The sequence below is a fragment of the Scomber scombrus genome, chromosome 14 (genome assembly GCF_963691925.1).
Source record: "Scomber scombrus chromosome 14, fScoSco1.1, whole genome shotgun sequence".
NCBI lineage: Eukaryota > Metazoa > Chordata > Actinopteri > Scombriformes > Scombridae > Scomber > Scomber scombrus.
The window spans coordinates 14,303,955-14,328,085 of NC_084983.1; the positions used below are offsets into that span (position 1 = coordinate 14,303,955).

The window sequence follows — 24,131 nt, forward strand, 5'->3', positions numbered from 1 at the left end:
TGAAAGGAGGGAGCACTGGCAGGACACAACAGAGTGGAGACAAAGTAGGACCAAGAGGGACAGGCATACCACACGGCCTTCCACAGAAATCTTAAGTACCTACAGTACAGTTTGGCTCCTTTGGTCAAAACCACAGTTGAAAATGTTAGTTTGCTACATGTTTGTAGTATGTTTGTGTTCTCAGTGTACAGTTTCAAGCAAACCAGAGCTTGCAAACTAAAGTCACATGGACTCAGAGGTTGCACATTAACTTAATAGTATTTTCAGTAACTCATGGTGCCTTGACTTTTAAGCTTTTGGCAGGAATGCAAGTATAATTTCAGGTAGGCATAACACACTATTCTCTTTGCCATCAGATCATTTAAAGTATCAAACCGTCAACCTTGTTATTTTTGGGGTGATCCCTTTTAACTGGTTAAGATTACATTGTCACTCTACTAACAATTCCTCACCTGCCTGACCAAACTGAACGAAAGGAGCAAATGCTCCCATGTCGACATACATGATGCAACACATCGATGATGTAACAGGAAGACTTACCTGTGTAACTGAGCATCAAATGTTTGAAAATGTTCAACTTACGTCTGTTCCTATCTGCTTCAAGCAAGTATGATTGTGTTGCTGTTCTCCGTCCATTTACCTTCCCTCCACATAATGCTGGTGAAAAGAAATCATTATGGGAGATTAAATATAAAATTGATATGTGTATGTGTTTATATATATAGATATATATTTACATATTTGCAGAGCCAAAGATAGTAGTATCGACCACTTGCAGTGGATCTCAGATTTGCTATTCTGTGAATTCTGTACACACATTTTATTTTTATTATGATTTTAAGTTATTTATATGTATGCTTTTATGAGTGTGATGCTGGTGGTTGTGTTACATTATTCTGCTTAAAATCCTCACTAAAACTGACTATTGTGTAAGCCGTATTTGATCAGACAATTTAAATAACAACATATTCCTATTTGTAACAAAACTAGGTCAGGGCGAGCAGCTGCAGAGAAAGGGAAGGTTAAACACACAAACACCCAGAAGCTATTTTATGGCCAGTGGGCAGTTTCACTGGAACAGTCCAGTTTTAAGTGTATTAAAGACTTGTCCGACAAGTTTGTTTGTTCATGGAAGAGAGAGCTTGTTTTCCGTCTAAAGTTTGCTTTTAAAAGTATTTGGCTACAACATCTGACCAAACTGATGCCTATTTTCTTTTTTTCAGAATTAATTTATTCATCCATGTTATTTTTCTTCATCAGGAGGAAACATATGTTGATTGTCTGCTTGTAGAATGGACATTTTTCACTTACCAAAGCCTAACCCTCTGTATCCATGGTAACTAAATCAAGTCCTTTTTTTATGGGTATCTTCTAACGTGTGTGAAGCTAATTCTTGCTGTACACACAACCATATAGACACAAATGCATGCACACACACACACATAGACACGCAGATTTTTTTTCCTTTTCTCCTCTCCTCACCCACTCCATCCTCCATTATGGAGGTTATGATTATGTCTCTGTCCTTGCAGGATGGTTGCTTTCATCATCTTTCTTTTATATATCCTCTTCCCCTCTTCTCCCTACGTTTTCTGTTTAACATGCAGTATGTACATCACACTATGGTATATAAATCAGTATTCTTTATTGTACACCCAGAGTTGCAGTGCCTTTATTGACCTTCCAACAAGTACACTCTGGTTGCATGTAGGTGTTTTATTTCTTTTTAGTGACTCTGCACCTCATTATTATTTGATATAACAGTAGTGTGTCTTCAAAGCCAGTCAATGCTGTGCCTTTTCTCTAACTGTACCTTAAGACAGAGAATATTTGTGACCTTTAATAAGCTATAGATCAGTTCCTGGAGTGTCAAATGTGCCGAAACTGCAAGTTCATTATGTGGTCTGTTGAAATTTACCGAATGTATATTATAAGCGTATTATGACACATGACAATGTTTCCTTCAGTTGATGGTTGTCAGCAGTGTTTACAAGCCTGATAACAATGGCATCACGTGTTATTGTGTGAGTTCTTGTTATATATTTACAGCATGAATGTTAGGGCATATTAGACTTCAAGCAATGGCCTCTCCACAGGAATGAAATTTCTCAGATTGGCTCATCATGAAAAAATGCATGCATCATGCCTCATGTGACATCACCATAGTGTCACACTACATATTCTTAAAATAATTAGGACTGAGAAAGAACTGCATGCATATGCACACACATGTGGCTGATTTTGATATTTGGTCTTGTTGAAACAAAACAATTTATCTGTGGATTGCTCTTGTTCACTATTTATTGTAAAGTAGTACAAATAAATAAACTAATTTCACACATGGCATGTGTCATGCTGTTTTTGTAAAACATTAGCATAATGTGACACTAAAGTGCACTCATGCCACCTTTAACCAGCAGTTCTTTATAGAGCTTCACAAATCAGTGCGTCCAACTTTTAGTAGTTTAGACATGACGTGTGTGTGTGTGTGTGTGTGTGTGTGTGTGTGTGTGTGTGTGTGTGTGTGTGTGTGTGTGTGTGTGTGTGTGTGCCTGCGCGCGTGTGTGTGTGTGTATGTGTGTGTGTGTGTCTGTGACAGAGAGATAGAGAGAGAGAGAGTCATCAGGCTGATCCAGGACTCTCAGGTTCTCATTAGGAAGTCGCATGACTGAGTGGATTATTCTCTGCCTGAGGGATTAGATTTGGTCGTCTGCTCTTGGCTCACGTTAAGACATCACCACCAACAACCCATTGAATGATCCAAAAACACTAAATATAACCAAGGAATTTTGTCATCTGAAGTTGATCAACCATTATATGACAGACATAAACAACTTTCGTTGTAAAAAAAATGAAGTGCATAGTCTAAAACAGGCACTCATGCCAAACTTCAATAATCTCCTTAATGCTGAAAAAGTTATGAGAGTGTGTCTTTGTTTTAGAATCTTATTTACATTTCAGATAATGTAATTAAAAATAAAACAATAATATTAAACTTTCATTTAACTTTGGAAGTGAAGTCTTCCAATGACAACACCTGGCACAGATTTAACCATTCATTACTGGAATTATGAGCTTAACATATTGTGTTCACTGTAGTTCTCAGGCTCTTCCAGAGAACCACCTACAGAAAACACCCACATATTCTCTCAGAGTGAAGAGAAAGAGAGAGACAAGAGAAGCAGAAAGTAAGAAAAGAAAACCAGATGGGAAAGAAGCAATACTTCAATCTGACAGCAACACAATGTTAGACAGCTCATCAACAGTGCATGCAGGTAAACATAGAGCAATTAAAAAGGTCTGCCTCTGAAACACTTTTCAGACAAAATTCACACAGATTATAACTGATAACCGTCTATTAGATCAGAACACAGTCAGCCAGTTAAATCAATGGGGACCAACAGGGTCTTTTGGCTAGTTACATAACTCAGCTACAGGAGCTCAGGTGATAGAGGAGACATGATCTCTTTCTTCCAGCGCTCTACATTAGTAATGGATCATGTGGTGCCATCTGTTGTCAAATTTGTCACACTGCAGGCATTTTATCCATTAATGGGTAATCAATTGGAAAGAACCCACTTTTTTTCCATTTATACCGATGCTCATTTGCTAAACAGAAATATACTGACTGAACTTTCATGACCTAATAAGGTGGCATTACTGGGACTGACTAATATAGTTTTTGAAAATATGGTCTCATTTCTAAAGAAACATGACAAACAGAAAAACACACACAGAGAGGGAGAGACAGAGAGAGAGAGAGAGAGAGAGAGAGAGAGAGAGAGAGAGAGAGAGAGAGAGAGAGAGAGAGAGAGAGAGAGAGAGAGAGAGAGAGAGAGAGATGTTACAGAGGAGTGCAGCCACTTGAAAATGACAAGATTTGTAACTTATTCAGAGCATGTGAACGCCAACATGCTTTCCCAGGCAAATTACCTCTATTAGGGCAAATCTCATTTTTAATCCCTGGGACCTCAGTGACTCTCGGTTCCCACCCCCTAGTGCCAAAATCTAGGCTAAATTAACCTGCTTGACCTTTGCCCTCCTGGAACTTCCTTTAATTATTTATGATAAGAGCATGGTTGGCCAGCAAGATGCAATTTATAGATCTTAATATAGTTTGTAATTGTCTGGTGAATATTAAGCTACATTTGCTCACATAAAAGGACACTGAGAGATAAAATCACAGTGTCTGCAAATTCAAATAGCCTCTGGGAAAAAAAGAAAAAAAATCAAAGTGGAGGAGGGAAGAAAAACTGAAGAGAAAGAGAAAAGTATTAGAAGGGTGACAAAGTGACTGAGATTCAGGGGAAGGAGAAACAGGAAGGACTAAGTGTATTATTCAATCATTAATGTATTAGTTTAGGTTGAAAGATGAGTCATCTTAAGACCTTATGAGCTTGGCAAGTCATCGCTCACATTTAAAACTGACACACATCTCATAAGACGCACTGGTGGTTTTTCAATAACACTGCATTGCACAAACAATCATAGCTCAAGTTGGTGATTAAAGCAAATATATTTTACAGTTCGAGGCATTTTTTCAGTTTTAATGTTGATTTGTTTTGTTTCACTTTTGCTTAAAAAATGCAGAAATTCACTTGGACATTGTCACAGAAAGATATAGTCATTTTTGTGCACTGTAAATGATAGAAAACAGTAGAAAAGGCATTTGTGTAGCGTATACTGTACAGTAGTAAACATCTGTACAGCTCTTAGTCTATTAACTTTGCGAGCACTGCCACTAGAGGGCAATAAGCACCAGTGTTACCATCCCTTTCTCAGACTGCGTATTCCTGCAGTTGGCTGGGTGGGAGAAAAGAAGCATTCTCATAACATTAAACATCACCTGTTCTCAAAAACACAACATGGCTGCTCAGCATTTCCTCATAAAATCAATGCATTCCTGATTTCTGGATTTACTATGTGTATGTTAATTTGATATTTTCCACAAATCATTGTCGTACCAGCTGCACTGTGATGATCATCATGGATGAAAACAAATCTATAAATATGTGCACATATATACAGACAAACCTAATCATAAAGTTTTCAAAGCAGCTTGTCTGTGAAGAATCCTGAGTGTTTAAGATTTTCTAAAGTTCATAGATAAAGGACTACAGAAAAGCCACAGAAAAGGGAGTAATACATGTGATACAAAAAACAAACAGAAACAAATTATACTGTTGATAGGACACACAAAATATAAACATAAATGTACTCATACTGTAGCTATGAATGAGTTAATGTTGCATTGTTCACTCGACCCTTGACAGTAATTTAGATTAATGTTTCTTTCACTTGACTATCATAAAGTACAGATTATAAAACCTGCACCCATTACAGGCCACACCCATGATGTCGAACTTGATTTTTATTATACAGTGTGAGGCAGCTTTTTCTACTAAAAGTGTACTGTGCTCATGTATAAGGTGCTGTTTTGTTCAGATGGCACTTTAAACATATTTAGGAACATTTGTGAGGTCTGTTTCAGTGAGTGAAAACAAAGATCTGAGAGGTGTGTGTAACCTAGAAGAGCTGTGTCACTGTGGTCAGCTGAGGAGAGGCAACCACAATGACAGCCTGAAATATGAAAGCCAGACTTACAGCCACAAGGTAAACATGACACACTATGTCAAGTGTATTTGTTGAGTTGTCCGGTTTTGTGCAAAATGCTGTCATTTTGTACTATTGCAGAACCAATACAGTAAGCGAGAGGTATTGTTTGCTGAATTTTCTTGTTAACACCTGAGAACCTCCTTCTATCTAATTGTCAACATACACCCTGGCTGGGTTGATTTGTAGACAGTTAATTAGTGCCTATAAAAAGGTAATAAGCCATTTGCAAAGCTGGACACAATTCCTCCTGAAGGACATGGTCCAGTGGGTTTGGACACCTGGAATGCTTTAGTGACCTTTAGTGAGAGTAGCATGAGTTAATAAAAACATGTGGTGATTATGGCCCTCATTTTAATTGCATTATCCTATGCCATAAGTGCACCACTGCTTTATTTTGCAGACTGTCCATGGCAATGTCTTTAGATGACACAGGGTGGGGACCTTTGGTTTAATAACTAAACTCAGGCACCACTATCTTATGGGGTTTATACAAAGGTGATGTACACTGTGTACTAATGTGTCCCTGTGTCTTGACTATCCCCTGTGCTTGTGTCCCTGTTCGAGCTGGACAAAGCCTCCTCAGATGCCATATATTTGTCATTACCCATGGTACAAGCCGAGTGTGAAGCCTGTGGGTGACATGAAAGGAGAGAGTCTATGTGAGAAAATAAAGAGGACAGAGGGCAGTCTGGAGAGGTGTATTTGGCCAACACCTGGAGCTGCTCAGGCTGCAGTTTAGCTTCACTGCAGACCCTCTGGCACAAGTCAGAGACGCTGTGATATGCTTTCGACTTCAGCTGGCCCAGGTGGCTCTTCTCAGTCATCAGTTTGTCCCTCTCCGTCTTCTGTGACAGACACATGCAATACACACGATCAGATTAACTGTCTGTACACAAGAGGTGATTTCATTAAAATGTACTGATATAAAAACCATTTATTTATTTTTTACCAGCTTGGTGATTTCACACTGTAGGTCGTATATGCAGTCTAGTTTCCTCTTGCGGCAGCGCTGGGCTGCAAGGCGGTTTTTGCTGCGCCGTCTCATATCATGGACAAACTCCAGCTGTTCACGAGTAAAGACCTGTTGCTTCAGCAGCTGTTGGAAGTCATTTCTACTCAGATCCACAATCCAGTCCACAGAGAAGGGTAACTGCATCTGAGGACGGAAATATAGGTTACGTTTTTTTGTTCATACTGTATAAAACACAATGGTGTACATGACTAGTCTACAAGAATTTAAATGTATTATGACCTAAAATGTTTGTGACAGAAATCAAAAAGTTAAAATGTATTGTTGATTACATAAATTAGTCTGAAGCCACTCAGATAATACAGTGAGTAAGTGTGGAGTTCAGAGATTGTTGTGTTTTTACTAAGCTATCAATTATTAACCTTAAAAATGAGGAGTTAACTTTCAAAAGCAGAGGTCAGGCTGTGGGTCATTGCAGCTGCTAATGTGTGACAGGAAATGTACAATCACTAGTTTATTGGAGCAGTAATAATCTTGCAGTGTTTTATCTAAGGTAAATAAAAGCAGAGTTTTTCCTCTGACATGACATTTGTCAGTCAAATCCAAATCAGAAATCTGTACAGTACCATGAGAGATTCCTTAATGACACCTTTTGGCACAAACAACCAGTTTTTTGTGTTACTAACTCAACAGGCTGATATGTCAAGTTCAGCAGGGTTGAACTCTGAGCCAATTAGCAAGATGCATACGCATGGGCACAAAACACACACGCACAAACACCATCTCTACCTGGGTGAATGATTAACTTTGTCACCATAGCGATACTGCTTTCTCTTACACAATTGCAAATGCTCATTTGATATAATGTACGTAAAACCCTTATCTACAACAAATACAGTGATATAATCTACAGGTAGGCTGAACTCAAGGGTACTTATTGACACAGCACAATGTGCAACGGGGTTGATATTATTTAGTAGAACAGAGCAGAGCTGCAGAGTCTTTGATTCTGAGTCATGGTGCTCACCTGCCTGGCCCTCTCCCTTGTGTAGGACTCGCTGTCTCCCTCTGTCTCTGAGTCTCCATCCTCCCCTGAGTTGAGGGATGACACACCTGACTGAGACACTGCTTCGCACTCAGACCCCGCTCCCTTCCATAAACATTTGCTTTGGTCTAAATCCTGGAGAAAGGGGCAGCTGTTGCTTGTGGAGCTGAGATTTGCCTGCAGCCATTCTAAAGATGTGCTTTGCGTCTGTCTGCACCTGGTATCAGAGGAACTTCCCGCATCAGGGTCCTGGAGATTCGGATGAGAGGAGGACGTGTTTGACCCGAGCCACTGAGCAAGGTGCTCAGCCACCTCTCTTTCTGTAATGCTCCTCTCTCTGCCATTATTCACTGGCAGGGCCGCCTGCTCCATGCTGCCGTGTCCTTTTTCTTGCCCGGGGAACTCTATTACAATATCTTTCCTTTTCCCCTCAGCTTCTACCTGTTCCCCTGTCTCTTGATGAATAGATGGTGGCTCCTGTGCAGCAGAATTCCTTGTTTTCTGGCCCTCTGTAATGTCCACCATGCACCTCTTTGGCCCCAGAGACCTACTAATTGCAGGGCCCTCACCAATGGCCTCAAGGGGGCAATGGTGAAATATTAACCCCGGTGACCTTTCACCCAGCACTGTGCTTGGCCCCGAGGAGACTGCCTTGACATCAGATCTCTCTGAAAAGGTGAGTACAGAGCTATGCTCCATCTCTTTCTCCATCTCCCTTTCCTCCTCTTCCTCTGTGTCTTTCTTAAGCACAGCACCCCCTCTGCCCCTGTATCCCTCTGTTTGCATGTCCTGTATTTCATCTTTCCATGGCTCATCTGCCCTTCCTTTGCTCTGTCTGGTGGGATCTGACGAACTCTTTCCAGGGAATTCAATCGCATTCCTTTCTGTTTCATTCTTGCTGTTCACACTGCTGCCGCAGGGTGAGCAGGGAAGGTCATTCTTAGTTACTGTTACTGGATTGCTCAGGCTTTTCTCTGTGACAAAAGTTTCCTTCCCACAAGCCAGCTGGAACTTGCGATACTTTGGGCACTGTATAAAATCATTTGTCCCTTGAGCTACAGGTGTAAGAGTGCTTGTACTGTTCTGACTTCCTATTTTTCTGTTCACTGATTTGTTACCAAGCCAGGCCACTTCCTGTTGAGATGGTGAGTCAGCAACTGGTTTTACTTCTTTCTCATCCAACAGCTCATCGTCATAGTCAATACCGCAGTATTCCTTTGATAATCGCCTTTTGCATTTCTTCTTACAGCAGGTCTTTCTTGGAAAAGGAGCAGAGCCCTGACTGTCAGAAAATAATTTAGGGAGGAGGAAATCAAAGCATGCTTCATCTAGGTCTCTGAAACCTAGAATAGAGGCTGAGCTCCGTACTTCTAAGACATCGCCTTTCCCAAAGAGTAGTTTGGATGTGTAGGCAAACTTCAGCAAAGGTTCAAAGCCAGCAACTGTTACCTGTGAGGCAAAGAAGACAAATGACATACATGAACATGTCATATTATAATGGTAATAGGATTGATCCTCATTAAACCTAATATGTCATACACATGCATGAAAATACTAGGCCGAGATGTGGAAATAGATCTGCTTTGACTACAAAGGTTTAAAGAATTAAAGCTCTCGCTCAGAAACTAGTACATGGAACCTTGAAAATATAGTTTCTGTGGCTTTTGCAGTTTCATACAAAATGGAGGAAATACATACATGTAAATATGGAAAAAATTGCCAGCAGGGTGCCATTTGATCCTTCCATTTAAAGAACTTAATACGGTAACTTTGAAAGATAGTTTTTGTACTTTTGTTAACCTGTCAACAGTCATTTCATTGAGTGGCAAATGAGTTTTGTAAAAGAAATTAAGTACAAAAAAAAAATAAGATTTATAAATGAGGTCCATGAGGACTTGTCAATTTAAAAATCCCGATTAGCATTGATAAAATAACAAGAAATACCTTCCCCTATAGAACAGACTAAACTGCTTGATCTTTCTTTTTTTTATTCTTTAGTCCCACTGGAGTCCCCTTTTGGAATGACGTTTTGTTGTGTGAATATGTCTACTGGCTGTAGACTGGAAACAAATTTAATATTGCTAAGTATGAGTGACACAAGGTTATTAGAGTCTGCAAACTGCAGTCAGTAAGTGTGTGTTTACCAAATGTTAGATTAAACAGAATTAGAACACACAATTTAATAAATTACATGTTATGCAGTCATGAGGATTTTTTGAAGAAATAATCTTCACAGTGATTTTCTGTTGCTCTCTGTTAATGTGAGGCTTATGTTTAACTACTTTCATGGCATCATGAGGTGACATCTTACCTCTTGTGGCAGAGTGATGACGGCTCCATGTTGTGTCAGGGAGGAGATCCTGTGAGTGAAGTACTCACTACAGGAAGCAAGCACTGAGCGGTGGGCTCTGAAACTCTGACCCTCCACCACTACTGTAATATCACACAGCGTGTCCCGACAACGCTGCTCGTCCAGGCAGCGCAACACATGGGAGGAATGTGCTGTAGACTCAAATGTAAACACAGACGACCGGGGGGCAGACATGGCCATCAGGGACATCTGTATGTGTACATAAACACAAATAATCATCTACTTTCCTTCTACCGGGATACACACTTATGACCCTGAGAGTTTTTCCAAAAAGTAACATTTATATTAGATATACATTTAAATAACAACAGAAAAGTTGCCTACCTTACAAAGCTGACTTTATATATCCAGGTTTCTTAAAGTGTTAGAGAGAGGGTCCCAGCTGTTCACACATGGTTATTTCTAAATGGAATGCTGTCCAACCAGGCTACACTTCCCAGAAAGCCTTATCTCAACTCGGCTACAAACTAAAAACTGAACTTGACTCAGTCATATGGCCTGTGTGTGAGTATGTAAGAGGGAGGGAGCGAGAGAGAGAGAGAGAGAGAGAGAGAGAGAGAGTGTGTGTGTGTCTGTGTGTATGTTGCAACAACTCTGGGTGTAACAGAGCAAAAGCTGACTCATGCACTCCTGCTGATAAAGGATGAGCAAGCAGTTTTCCCGTCCATACCAATCCCACCCTTGCATGTGTCTGGTAACTAACAAGCTTTTCCCAGAAAATCTCTTTATAGAATTACCTAAAACACAATTCAGAGAAAAGGTGAAGATTAGGTATATAATCCTGGTGTTTAAACAGGATATTGCCTTTTGTCTGTATCTTTAGGTGTGGAGTACTTTGGATTTACTTGACTGATGTTAGACATAATTTTGGCAACAAGTTACTGGCCTAAAAGAAGGAGACCATTATGTTAATGTTTGTTTATTGATCCTTATTGTCATGTATCTTCTTGTGGTTTTTGGAGGTATCAGCAAATATGTGAGCTCTGTCAAGTCTTTGTTGTCGTGTTTAAGTGTCAGAGAGGGAGTGTGAGACAGAGAGAGAGAGAGAGAGAGAGAGAGAGAGAGAGAGAGAGAGAGAGAGAGAGAGAGAGAGAGAGAGAGAGAGAGAGAGATAGGGGGAGAGAAAAAGCATGCCCTGTTCTCAGAACTACAGTAAGTCTACAGCTGAAAAGAATTACCAACACAACTAATATAATTCAGTATTTGTTCTTATGTAATCTTTGAATTTAAGATTTTTTAGGCTTAAAGGCACATTAATACAGCTAGAAAAACAGTGTAATGATAAACTCTGCAAGTGAGTTACTGTATGTATTAAGAAAAATCTTGTGTTCAAAACAGAGGTACCAGGTAGCAGGCACTGTACAACAATGTTGAATGATCATTGCTACAAAGCACTGTTGCCAGTGTCACATGATTTGAGAAGGAAGAGGGAAGCCTGCCAGAGCCAAACTAGCCAATCAGATGACCGTTTCATAATTCCAGAGTGAGCTAATCTGTTCATGGAAATAAAAAACAATCTACTTCCCCTTTCCAAGTAAGTGCTGCAATATGATCATAAAGCATACAACAAACACATGAGCACTGTCTTAGAGAAATGAAACTAAGGAACTGATGCTGGTGTTAAAATAAAATGTGTTTTATTAATAGACAAGGACGCTGTAAGCAACAGTTTATCTTGTTGTACCCCCCCCCCCCCCCCCCCCCCCTTCTACAGGTGTGTGAGACAGGCTACATCAAAACATTTACAACTCTTACAGTGTTGTGTCGCAGTAGATAATTATTGTGAAATGCTGTTCCTCACAAATGGCGACAATTTACCCCTTATTTCCTTTTTTACCATAACAGGAACAAGTGTTGTGGTGGGTGAAGGGTAGTTGAGGGGAGAGGGAGGGTAAACACTCCTTAAAGTACAACATTTGGACCACATCATACCACCTTTGGCTCCCTCCACAGACCTCAGGTAAAAGATCTGAAGTCTCCACAGGACCTGAGACAGATATCAGAATATCTGGTCACATTCACAGCAGCTGACATTTGTATGAATATATACTGTAAAGCGACCAGGAAAGTTCTGCAAGATCACATAATAACATAACAGTGCCCAGAAAGGTGGCCTATAACAGCCTCACACTGATGATGACATTATGTCTGTGGTTCTTACAAGTGACATATGAAAAAACATGGCGCCTTTCTGTGTAACTAGCTGATTCACAGACTGTAGTTGTGTAGCGCTATCTGAGACTTGATTTCTGGTTGGTTTTCTGGCCTGATGTCAGCTGGATGTCTGGAGGTCTCAGGTTCTGCGGAGGTCAGAGGTCACGAGGAGTCCTGCCTCGTTTGATTGGTCAGGCAGAGCTTCTTCAACTGCTGAGCACGCTCGTTGTGGACAGTCACCAAGGTGCGGTTCTCCTCTGTTAGACGCCGGAACTCCTCTTCTAGACGGGCAATCTCCACAGCCACATTCTCATCCTCCACCAGCTCTGCCAGAAGCTTCCGTCTGCAAGGTCGAGTGAGATCAAGATTATAGCAGCAGGGCCAAACCTTTAATTCTATTTCAAAAATAAATTTAAGATGAAAATGCATAAAACAGTATATTATTCCTCAAAAACCTGAAATTAATTGAATGTGGCATCAATCCTTTTGCTGTCTCATACTGCTTAATCCTTTTCAGGTGTTGTAAAAAGCTGGACACCTTCCCATCGTACACTTGACTGGTGGAGTGGAAACACCCCTAACAGCTTCCAAGTTCACCAAAGGGCAGTTTTGCCCTTTCTCTCACATTCACGAATATATGAGTAATTCAGAGTCTCCAGTTGTTGTCTCTGGAATTTGGGAGGAAACCAGAGAAGCCAACATATATGCTGAAACAATGTAAACTTAGAGGAGTGTCTGACATGATAGGATGAAAAAAAACCCGTAATGAATAATAGTAGTACTACTACAACTACTAAATCTTGCTGATGAGCAACAAAGTAACCAAGCTCTGGAATAAGTAGATAGTGAAATTTTTGGGCCAGCATCACAAATAGTACAGCCCAAAAATGTAAGAATGTAAGAGAAGGAAAGTTTGGACCTAAACTACTAACATAGTGTCTCATCAATAGCAATTACAGTGCAGAGCCTTGAAGCTGAATTTAACCTAAACACAAAGATCACTGCTATCACCATCTAAACAGGCAGGATTAATGGTCTCCATTGAGGTATTTTAGTTTGTTTTTTAATTTTATTTCTCAATATTTCATTTAAGTGTTGAGTGTCCTACACATGCTTCACTGCTGCAACTTTTGGTTCTTGTAAGTCCATGTGTGTGTTTGTATGTGTCTCATTATTCCCGATAAAGTCAATCGAATTGAATGACTCTGGTTCTAGTGGACATAGCTGGTATGACCTGGCTGGCAAGTAGACATGGCTGGTATGACCTAGAATGGCTTCCCTGACAGTGAGTTTGCACTCTGGGTAGATATCAGCCTTTGGACTTTGGAAAGCAACGTAAGCACATGTATGTGTACAACGTGCGTGTCATGTATTCATGCCCAAGAGTGTGTGAATGTCAGTGTTGTATTACAACTGGTAAGTGCCAAGTCAAATAACAGCAGCATCAACAAACATGAAAATGAGTCTCTGTACTACAATAAAGGCTATGTTTAATGACATAACATGAAAGAAGATGACTATATTGGTTCTATACTATACTGTAGTTTGTAACATGGTGTCAGTGATAGCAGGTGGCAAAAGTTTTAATGTTTGGTAGTGGGGCTTATCTTTTATTTACTGTAGATATGGATATTGGGTTGTACATTTAATTCTTGACTAAAAGGATTGAACAGAAATTGTTTGTAGAAAAAAATACCATAGAGGTCACCCTGTTTACTAGTGAATGAGTGCTCATTTATGAAATCAAATTAACTTTAATTAGAAATCACCTTTCTTGCTTAAAATAGTAACCAATATTGTACATTTGTAGGGGAAAGAACAACTTCTTGAGTCTAGACTGACCTGACCCTGCATAACAATCAGCCTTTTCTGTGTAATGTAACTGTTGGTCACAATGCACTATTCATTTGAATTGTTCTTTAAATAACTCGAGGTTCATACACTTCACTTCCTGGAAGGCCAGATCAACAAGTAAGAAACATTACAAGAAAAGCTTACTAGTCCTGATGTATTACTTTTGTGCATTTTTTCCCCTTTGTTAGATGCAAGTTGAAACATGCATTTTTGTGTGACAGAAAGAGAACGAAAAAGGGAAGAGAGCTTTTTCAGTTCAAAAGTATCCATCCAGAAACCTGAGAATCCCCAAAAAAAACGTGCATTTTAATTCCACATTTCTAACACCAACCAATACATGTCAACAGATACGAAACCATCTCAAATAGCTTTCACTAGTGAAAGTGATGTCACAATGGGGCTATATCTTGTGCAGTCTCTTTGTATCATGTTGGAAGTAGTAATGGGGTATTACAGTACAATTTAGTTATTTGGGTAAAGTTTCTCTTAAACTCACTTCTTTCATTTGAGGAAATCTACAATTTTTGTTAATGTTATGTTACTGGAATAAGATTCAAGTCATAGGCACTACAGGACTTACTGGAGTTTATAAAAACTGGGTAGTTATATGAGCCAGTATCCACAGTACAGATGAGTGCTATGAACTTGCTTTTTTCTGGCCAAAGTAAGACTGAGTTTATTTTGGAAAATCCCTCATCAGTTTGTTGTTCCTGTTGTCATAACTTCACCGTATGAGGCAAAACACAACACTCACTCCCTCTCTCTCTGTAACCCTTCCCCTATGGGGAGTAACAAACATTTGATTGCATAATGTCTGTCTGTTAATGAACAGTGACGAAATGCGTAAAATATGAAAATATTCTCTCTTCCATGGAAATACATGAATCTGTATGAGCGATAGCTTCCATTGTATTTCTAGTATCAGAGTAAAAACACAGTGTATGGTATTGCCCACATCAATTTATTGTAAGTGTGTGTGTTTGACTTAATTTGTGTATGTGTCATTGGACGGTGGCATCAGCAACAGTGTGAAAAGAGAGAACTAAGAGTATCACAGGCCTGATTCATCACATTCTTATCGAAACTCAAAGCTAAACTCATCCCATCAGTGTCTACCTGCTTTTCTCTATTTATGAACTGCCAAGTGGTGTGTGCTGTGTGTGTGCATGTCTGTTTATGTGTGTAGGTGTGGTGGTGGGGTAACAGTAAGGGCCTTGAAAATCCCTCTGCTAAGACTACCCACAGCTGCTGAGGACACAGGGGACAGTGTGCATGTTATACACCCCTGATTATGTGCAAGGATATACAGTACATATGTGCATGAAAGCATACAGCATCTGTAATAAGGGTTGCAGTTGGCGTTATTTCCATCTTAGCACTACTACTTTTTTCCAATATGATCCAAAATCAGCCAGAGAAACAGTGCACAGTATATCCAACCTTCAAAACCAGACTCATTCCTGTTTAAATTGACTCGTCACACATGCTCGATATTGCCTCTAATTTAAAAACAACAACAATAAAAATGATCTGACAACAGTGTTATACTTTACCAGCTGTTCAGATCCTCTCACTGGAATATGTGCTCAATACTGCATGAAGGGTTTAAAATATGCCATCTAGTGGACGTTTTGATCCAAAAAAAACCTTGCATGTTAAACATACAGTGAATGTAAAAAAATAAAATATATTTTCTTTTTTCTTTGTTAACTTCTTTGTTGGGTTTTTAAAAAACAAAACAAAATTAGCACCAGTCACAAGCCAAATATATACAAGTGGCTGCTAGATTTGTTTCACTCACTAGCCAAAAAAACAATGGTTGGTCAAATTTGAACATTCACTAGCCATTTGGCCAGAGGACAAAACAGTTCATTTTGAACCCTTTCAGTAAAACATCTAGAAAGTAATTTCTTATCTGAAATGTTATTTTTTCTGGTAGTGTCAAAAAGTGTTTTTCTTTTGCCAACCATTCCACCTCTGGACAAAAAGACTATAGACAAAGCTGCCAGCACATAAGTTAAAACATACTTTTAGCATGTAACCCTGATGGTGATTTAAACACACACCTGATCTGGAGTCAGAAGCACTACCATTACACCACAACATCTTCCAGGTGTTTGTTTGTCTGTTTGTTTGTTTTTTAACAAAAGCATTTATATTATATAGTAATAGTATATTACATTAATAATATGAAAATAATTTATTTCGAGCCTCACTTGCAGTCCTCAAGCGCGGCAATCTCATGTTTGACCTGATGGAACTCTCTCGCCATCCTGCAGTGATCCTTGTACACCTGAACGCTCTCCCTCAAAGACACACAGGGGGGCACAGGCTGCAAGAGATCAGAGAGATGCAGTATTAGATTAAGATTATTTTAAGATATTAAGCAAAGCAATAGAATAGTGTTATATCACACAAGCTATATCTATGTGTCCCTTTGGACCAGCTGTTCCCCTTTCCCTGATAATTGTTCTAATTACCGCTTGTTCTAATAGACTGGAAAAAGGCTAATCCCTTATGACTTTGTTGACCGTCTGATTTAGTGCACCACTTGCACTATGGGCACAACTATGTGCACTTCAACTATGAATGCTTTATTTCAAGTAGGAATACCTGTGGTGTGATGGTGGCACATATGACTCCAGATCAGAAAGTTGAGTGTTCAAATTTTGTCATGTTTTGTCATGTCTTTTTTATATAATAGTACAGTATGTTTGTTCATTCATTGGCCTCTTACAACTGTTTTCATTTTTATACTCTAAACCAACATGCACTTTACATGACCCTGACACTGCACACACTAAAGGATAACTCAGTAACAACACTAAAAGTAGAGTGAGCCCACAGTGAGTAAAAACACTCACACTTACAGAGTTAAAACTAAAACCAAGCTTTTCCTAAACTTGACATTCAGCTTCCATCCACAACATTATATGGGGCTTTGGAGAAAACTAGGTTGTTTTTTTTTGTTGTTGTTTTGTTTCTTTAAATAATGAGGTACATTTGTGATTTCCTTTCTCCCTTAACCACTGCCCAGCCACTTTTTGGGCAGAGTAAGACTGGCCATCGGTAGCATGGGGGAAACCCTGGTGGGCTAGGATTTTGCCCGGTAGCAGCAGAGACATGTGCCATTAATTCACAAAACAGAGACATGAAACCAGACATGAAATGCATAATGCTTGCAGATCATACAAACTGTGTATTATATATAACATTATGCTACAGTGTGTGTACCTGTAATCGCTGTTCAAGATCCGGGAAAGTCTGACAGAGGTCCTCCACATCTTTTACATCTATCAAATCAGGACACATCATTCAGTAAAATTGTAAAACTGATAACCTTAGAAATGACAGTCATTAAATGTTGAGTGACAAATGAATCAATACAATGATGCCATATTAAAACACAATATTGTATATAATGACTGCTACAATTTTCATATCATGTTTTTAGATTCAGTTCCTGCCTTCTAGACAGTCTTGATTTATATTCATTTTAGCACTCTGACAACCAACCTGCAGATTTAAGACCTGTGTTAGACAGGTAATCAACCACCATACATTTTTTTGTTTATTTTTTTGGGCAAATTTAGTTTAGATTATAATCACATAGGATCATGTTGCAGGCAGGGTCTGCTTACATATTAGAACTATTGTAAGAAGCTTAGATATTTGGAAATTGAATGTGTTGCAGCTGTATGTGTTGTGTTGCCTGTACTGTTTGTCTTTTTCCCTCTCCTCCCTATGTCTCCGCCCAGGTCTTCTACACCTGATCAGTCCTCCTTGGTGAGATGCACCTGGCCCACGACAGGAAGTGGTAAAGGTTCCTGTTGCAGAGGGAGGCTTCCTGTTTGTGGACTGCTGCTCTTCCTGTCTCTCAGCCTGGGATTTTATTTTATTTAGCATTGCTGTTGTTTTTTAACTGTTGTTTAGTCTTTAGTGTCTTGGTTGTTTTGAGTTTCTGTACTTGTATAATATTGGGTATGTTTAAAAGTTTTGTGAAAGGGAACAGGGATTGATATTCAGGGAAATCTGTACCTTCAGCCTCCCACTTAAAGACCTATGTCAGCTGGACTTCTTTTTAGATTCTCAAAGACATTTCAACCCTCATCCAAAAGGCTTCTTCAGTTCTGACTGGTGGGCAGACCCACGCATTTAACCTCTGTAGGGTCATTGACACCTTAAGAGTTACTTTGACTTCATTTGACAAATCAACATAACATACAACATAATGTCTTTTGAGTTAGAGTATTTTAATATTTCATATTGTTTGCTGTATGCTCTTCATATATACCCGAGGGACTTGTCCTACAGGCAGTTGCTTTAATGCCTTTCTCCGCCTCATAAATCGGCCCAGAATGAAACACTATAGCGGCCTCTTATATGGCACACTTATAAATGAACCATGTCCTCTTACTGAACAGCGGTAATGAGCTGTCAAGCTGAAAGATGTACAGGATAAGAATACACAGTGACAACTATGTGAGCAGACAGACAAACACAGTGATTAGATACTGAAGAGCAGACGGGCCAGATGTATAGACAGACAGAGATTCAGACAGACAAGCAGCAAGCCAGACAGACAGGCAGACAAAAACAGACAGGTTGTCTGCACCAGCCTCATCCTTGCCAGTAATGTCCCCCTGGAGTTGTGGAACACATGTGGAGAATCCTGGGATGATGCAATCTTCTAAAAGCAGGAGTATTAGCGGGCCAGCCAGCAACCATGGGGCCAATTATGATGTGGAATAAATACAGTTCTCATGCTTAGGATTGACACAGTGTGCGGTTATAAGTATGCCTGGCATGAAGTCACAAAGGCCTAGAGGATGATCCAAAGACGGAGCACAGTTCTCAGTCCCCCTGCTGAGAAACACGAGTTCAAAGAGACAACAATATTAGCGTCTGGGGAATAGCCAAAGTTTGATTTTGGAGGTTAGGGTGGGATTATGCCTGAACAGCTCTGGAGCTACAACTAAAACTAAAAGAAGGCATACTACCATTACGAAGAAAAGCAGGCCCTGTTCAGATAGCCCATACCTACCACAAAGGCTCATTGTAAAAACATACATTGTGTGAATGAAACTGTTAGAGAGAGAAGAAAAAGCAAGCAAGACGCAAAAAGAGCACAGGTAAAATGGTACAAGAAATTCAATGTGTCACTGCTCAGAGTCAGCTTTGAGTGTGTTGCTCCTACTGTAGCCTTTCATCTCACTTCCTGAGAGTAAGACAAGGAGGATCAGAGATGGGTGGAGTAGGACTGGAAGTGTTAACTGCTTATAAATATAGGCCAGTGTTCTAAAAGCTGAACAGTGAATCAGGCAGCAGGACACTGTTAGTATTAGATTGGAAACCTGACTCTGCCATTGCATAGCTGCAGCTGCTGTCCCGGTGCCTGGCCCCACTGCAGTAAAACATCCTGACAGACAGCACCTAGACCCATAGGTAGGATAAACCTGTGTGTGTGTGTGTGTGTGTGTGTGTGTGTGTGTGTGTGTGTGTGTGTGTGTGTGTGTGTGTGTGTGTGTGTATGTGTCTGTGTGTGTGTGTGTGTGTGTGTGTGTGTGTGTGTGTGTGTGTGTGTGTGTGTGTGTGTGTGTGTCTGTGTGTGTGAGAGGGAGTGAGATGAACAGTTCGAGAGAGATGAAGACAAGTCTGCATGTTTGTATTGTTATAGTCACAATTCAGGTTGTGCAGTTGTTTGGGAGAGTGCATGTGCATTTTGCAAGTGCAGTTTTTAATATGCTGCGGTCCTACAGAAATAGAGGGAGCACCTGTCCCAGCTACAGCCTAGAAGAATGAACACAGTTAAAGTGATAGGGTGTGAGGGAGGTGGGGGAGGATGGGGGGTTGCTCGGAGCAGATTGTGCCTGGTCTGTTTTGGTAGGAGGAATGTCACGTATGTGTTCCACGCATACCGAAAATGCAGTGAGAGTAGAGCTTGAGGCTTCATATGGTGTTAAATGATAAATTGGGTAATAGGTGTAAGTAAACTCAAAATAAGTTGTTACCATGATTTTGAGACTAAAGGAGACAGGTGTGTGTAGATAGCTGTGTGTGTGTGTGTGTGTGTGTGTGTGTGTGTGGTGTGTGTGTGTGTGTGTGTGTGTGTGTGTGTGTGTGTGTGTGTGTGTGTGTGTGTACTGTGGGAAGTATGCATTTGTGTTTACCTGATGTGTTATCAAGGCTGAAGGCGATTCTAACTTCAGATTTATCAGGAGACACTCTTCTGGTTGAGGTGATCATTTATCCCTTTATGTGGCCACAAGTACAAAACAGAGCTGTTAGCACAATCAATAAAATCTCATAAAAGATGTACAATGATGTGATACTGAAATGATTTGAACTGTGAATTCATCAAAAAAAAAAAAACTGTTTCAAGCATCTTAAATATGATGATGTCTTGTATTTCCTACTCTGTTTTATATAACTGTAAAGTTTGAACTGTTTGCAGACAGCAATGTAAGGATGGATCTGGGACATTTTATAGACAAACAATTCATCAATTAATAAAAAAATAAATAATCAGATGATTAGTAAATAGTTAGTTTCACTCATTTTTGAAAAAATTTGACCATGTTCTGGTCCCATTTTCTCAGATAGTAAATTGAATATCTTAAGATTTTAGACTGTTAATCCAATAAAATAGGGAGATTGAAGGAATCAGTTTTCGGACTCTAAGAAATTGTACATGAAATTTTTTTTCACATTTTTTAAACATTTAATTGACTAAACAATTAAAATAATCATTAATTGCAGCTCTAACTGCAATTTTAACCAGACAAAACTAAACATTGAGACTCAGCAGGTGCAGTGTTCAATTGGAATTAAGACCTGCAGACACCCCCCCCCCCCCCCCCGCCAGTGAAGGTACAGGCTTTTTATATCAGGGCATTTGCCTGCTTTAACCCTGGTAAACCCTCTGTCTCACACAGCTAATGACCTTCTACACCAGCAAATAAACACTTTTTAAAACAGTATAAGTAGTTGTTGGGAAAAAAGGTTGGACGTTTTAATATTTAATATTATCAGGTTACAATCAGTGATGAAAACATGCGATAATATGACAGTATCAGTAAATGATATTAGACGGCTCAATTGTCCCTTGCACATAGCCTAGTGTGTTTAAACCACAGTGTAATACAGACTATATGCACACATATCTGCATGCACTAGGAAACTGTAATGGACCCATTTGGGCCAACAGGTAATCATTACCTGAAGCAGCACGAGCCCGACCCAGGAAATGCCGTAGACTATAACACGTTTAAAATCAAGTAGCAGTGTATGTCCTCAATGCTGATTTGTCTTCTCTTCCCCGCCGGACCACTGTTGATGTCGTCTCAGCCGGCGCGCTCCTGCGCGATGCAGCAAAGATGGCACAACTACCTCTCCAAGTGTTGACCTCCACTTCCCTCTTGAGAGATCAAGTTGTATGATGTTTTTGTACCTAGACGTTTTCCACCATATAGCAGAGTCGTCCAATACATTGACTCACTACAGTTAGAGGGACTCCAGCAGTTCAAGTTCGCGTGGGCATGTTACCCACGGACTGCAGCCACGCGGCAAAGAGCAACACAACAGGGCGCAGGCAGTGGAGGAATGCCGTCTGCTGTCCCCCCGTGGCGGCCAGGGCCCAATTAAATGTCTCAGATGACATGACTTTAGCCCGCAAAAATGCCCGTAGCTGCAGCACTGTTTTGAGTGACATGGTCATGCCGCTGGGATGGTCTTTGGCTTTGCAATAGCTGTGTAATGAGGCAGTTGCTCAGAAAGAAATATCTCGTGCTATAATAGTTCTTGCGGAAGAAAATAGAGCATCCCCAAGTCTGTTTACCTTTTTTGAGAGAGGCTACAGGGCAAAGCCTCATAATCTTAGATGGTAAACTTTTCATACTTGGATGAGTATGGTAGTACATCTAAATAATGACAAAGGGGTACTTAAAGATGGACTTTTAAAGGGGCACTCCATCGATTTTACGCATGAGGGCTAGTTTACACATTTAGCTTGTGAAAACTATGATTTCTGAGCTTTCTTCTGTATTCAAAATCAACATCAATTGTAAACACTCAATGGAGTTGCATTATGGGAAATGTATGAGTGCACATTGTGTTTGGAGCCTGGCACATACAAGATACTAAAAGTTTTTCTTCTTTTTTGTCTGTCTCTCTCTAGTTTCCGAATTTTATGGAAGTGCAATAGACTAAATTTCCAGTGTGTACCCCTGTTAGATGATAAAGTTTTTACATGGCTCTTCCTGTATGATGCATATGCATGGTTAATTCAGTCTTTTTTACGTTTCACAGCTGTCCAGTGTATCTCTGTTTTTTCATGACAAACGAGCCACTTATAAAACCATTGGATTATCTGAAAAATGCATCACAGAGCTGAAAAAATAGATGACTCCCCACCAGTAACTTAACACATTAAATACCCACTTGAATCTTGGATGCGGAGGCATCACAAGCTGCCCTCCATCTGGCCTGTCAGGCTGACATGACCAGAATTCATAGTAGGCCTAAATATCATAGTAATAATAATGCTAAATTAAGCAGATGAGGATGGGTCTGAATGTGGTTTCTCTGAAAGAACTATTGTTCAGGTTGTCCTGATTTAAGGCTGTGATTTGTACATTTATATCCATACATTCACTGCACCTGCACACCAGCAGATGACAGCATTCCCCCTGAATTTCATACAGCCAGCCTTTTAAAATGGTTGTGCACTTGCTGTAGGAAAGAAAGAGAGACACACAGACAGTGAGACAAATAGAAGGAGAGAGAGAGAGATAAATGATTCTCTGCACCTCCAAGAGTCCTCCTCCTCCTCATTTGTCTTCACTGACAGGCTGTTGACACAGACCTGCCTTATCGGCCCTAGAGACTGTTCATCTCATTGTGATGGATGGGACACGCTCAAGCATCTGCAGGTCTCTTATGCTGGAGTCATAGTTTAGATTTGATTCTTATGTACTTGTATATACAGTTGAGAGCTTTGTGTAGTGATACATGAACCAGACTTGGCAGGTTTGAAGGGTATGAATGGTAGATTTAACATAGAGAGGTAGAATATCTGAGATTCAGTACAAAGTAAATGTAATGTAAAGAAATGCAAAAGTTAATATATTTTCATAATGCATGTGGTTTTATACAGGTTGTAAAATTCACCACGTTTATATTTAGTTTTTCTTTGCTTTGTTGACTTTCTTTCAAGTGAACTTAATGAAGCGCAAGTACTGCCCTACTGTCAACAACAGGCTCTATGATATTACTCTCTTTCTTACTTGGATTTGTTCTCCTCATCTGTGCAATAGGTATAGAAGTATGGGTCATAATCTTTGACCTTCTTAGTCTCTTGATGGCCAAAACAGACAGATGGCACTATCCCTTTATCTCTCCACATTTCTCTTTTACCTCTTCAACACCACAAAGGTTGAATGCTTCAAGACCAGTGAGACAAATCATATATCTGGGTGAAACAAACAAGGAACTGAACACAGTTCAGGACAGAAACATTATTCGACAACATAACATTGTTCAGGTGAGGGCATGCTAGGTTAGTATGAAGGAGCAGAATCCCTCTCAGCTGTGCAGGATACCAAGGTCAGAGTTGTAATCCGTGGCCTCATTCATGACGGATTAGATAATGATAAAAAAAAAGAAGAAAAATACGGCCTTTGGTTTTGATTAAGAATTATGGGGTTAAGAGATTAGAGACAACCAAACGCTATTACATTGGACAGAGCCCAATCCCAGAATTAATCTGAATACCAAAAAAGAGAAAAGTCATTACATGAAGAGATTAAGAAAAGCTCAGTCCAATTCTCTTAGGATGCACACAAACCGGTGCACAGGATCCACCGAGAGAAATGTCACAAACAAAACATCTGACTTGAGTCGTTTATAGCGTTTTATTGCTCTTTCCTGTTTGAAATGTGTTTGTGTCGGTTGGTGAAAGTTGGGAATCAGAGGTCAGTTTTGAAAGTCCTGACATTATTGATCATGAACTGTATAATGATTTAATGCTTCAGGTGTGCCATTAACAGTCATTCTCAATTTTCTCTTTCCCTCTTAAGTTAGTTTCTGACCAGAATTTGGTTCTATTTGTTTGTTTATTCATG

The 24,131-nt window shown here is 39.8% G+C and overlaps 2 protein-coding genes across 2 annotated transcripts; both read right to left on the reverse strand.

Annotated features, from left to right (window-relative positions):
- Window positions 1-4,533: 4,533 nt before the first annotated feature.
- Window positions 4,534-10,482, reverse strand: LOC133994261 (transcription regulator protein BACH1-like). Its single transcript, XM_062433494.1, has 5 exons — window positions 10,327-10,482; window positions 9,943-10,191; window positions 7,614-9,080; window positions 6,566-6,772; window positions 4,534-6,461 (listed from the first exon to the last, which is right to left on the reverse strand). Exons 2-5 carry the CDS (start codon window positions 10,189-10,191, stop codon window positions 6,129-6,131), a joined length of 2,256 nt encoding a protein of 751 aa, XP_062289478.1. The 5' UTR covers window positions 10,327-10,482; the 3' UTR covers window positions 4,534-6,128.
- A 1,379-nt stretch (window positions 10,483-11,861) lies between these two features.
- On the reverse strand, window positions 11,862-21,332 carry map3k7cl (map3k7 C-terminal like). The gene is made up of 5 exons (XM_062433609.1): window positions 21,229-21,332; window positions 20,181-20,262; window positions 17,245-17,303; window positions 16,227-16,342; window positions 11,862-12,499 (listed from the first exon to the last, which is right to left on the reverse strand). The coding sequence occupies exons 2-5, from the start codon at window positions 20,254-20,256 to the stop codon at window positions 12,319-12,321; spliced, it is 432 nt and encodes a 143-aa protein (XP_062289593.1). The 5' UTR covers window positions 20,257-20,262; window positions 21,229-21,332; the 3' UTR covers window positions 11,862-12,318.
- Window positions 21,333-24,131: the final 2,799 nt, after the last annotated feature.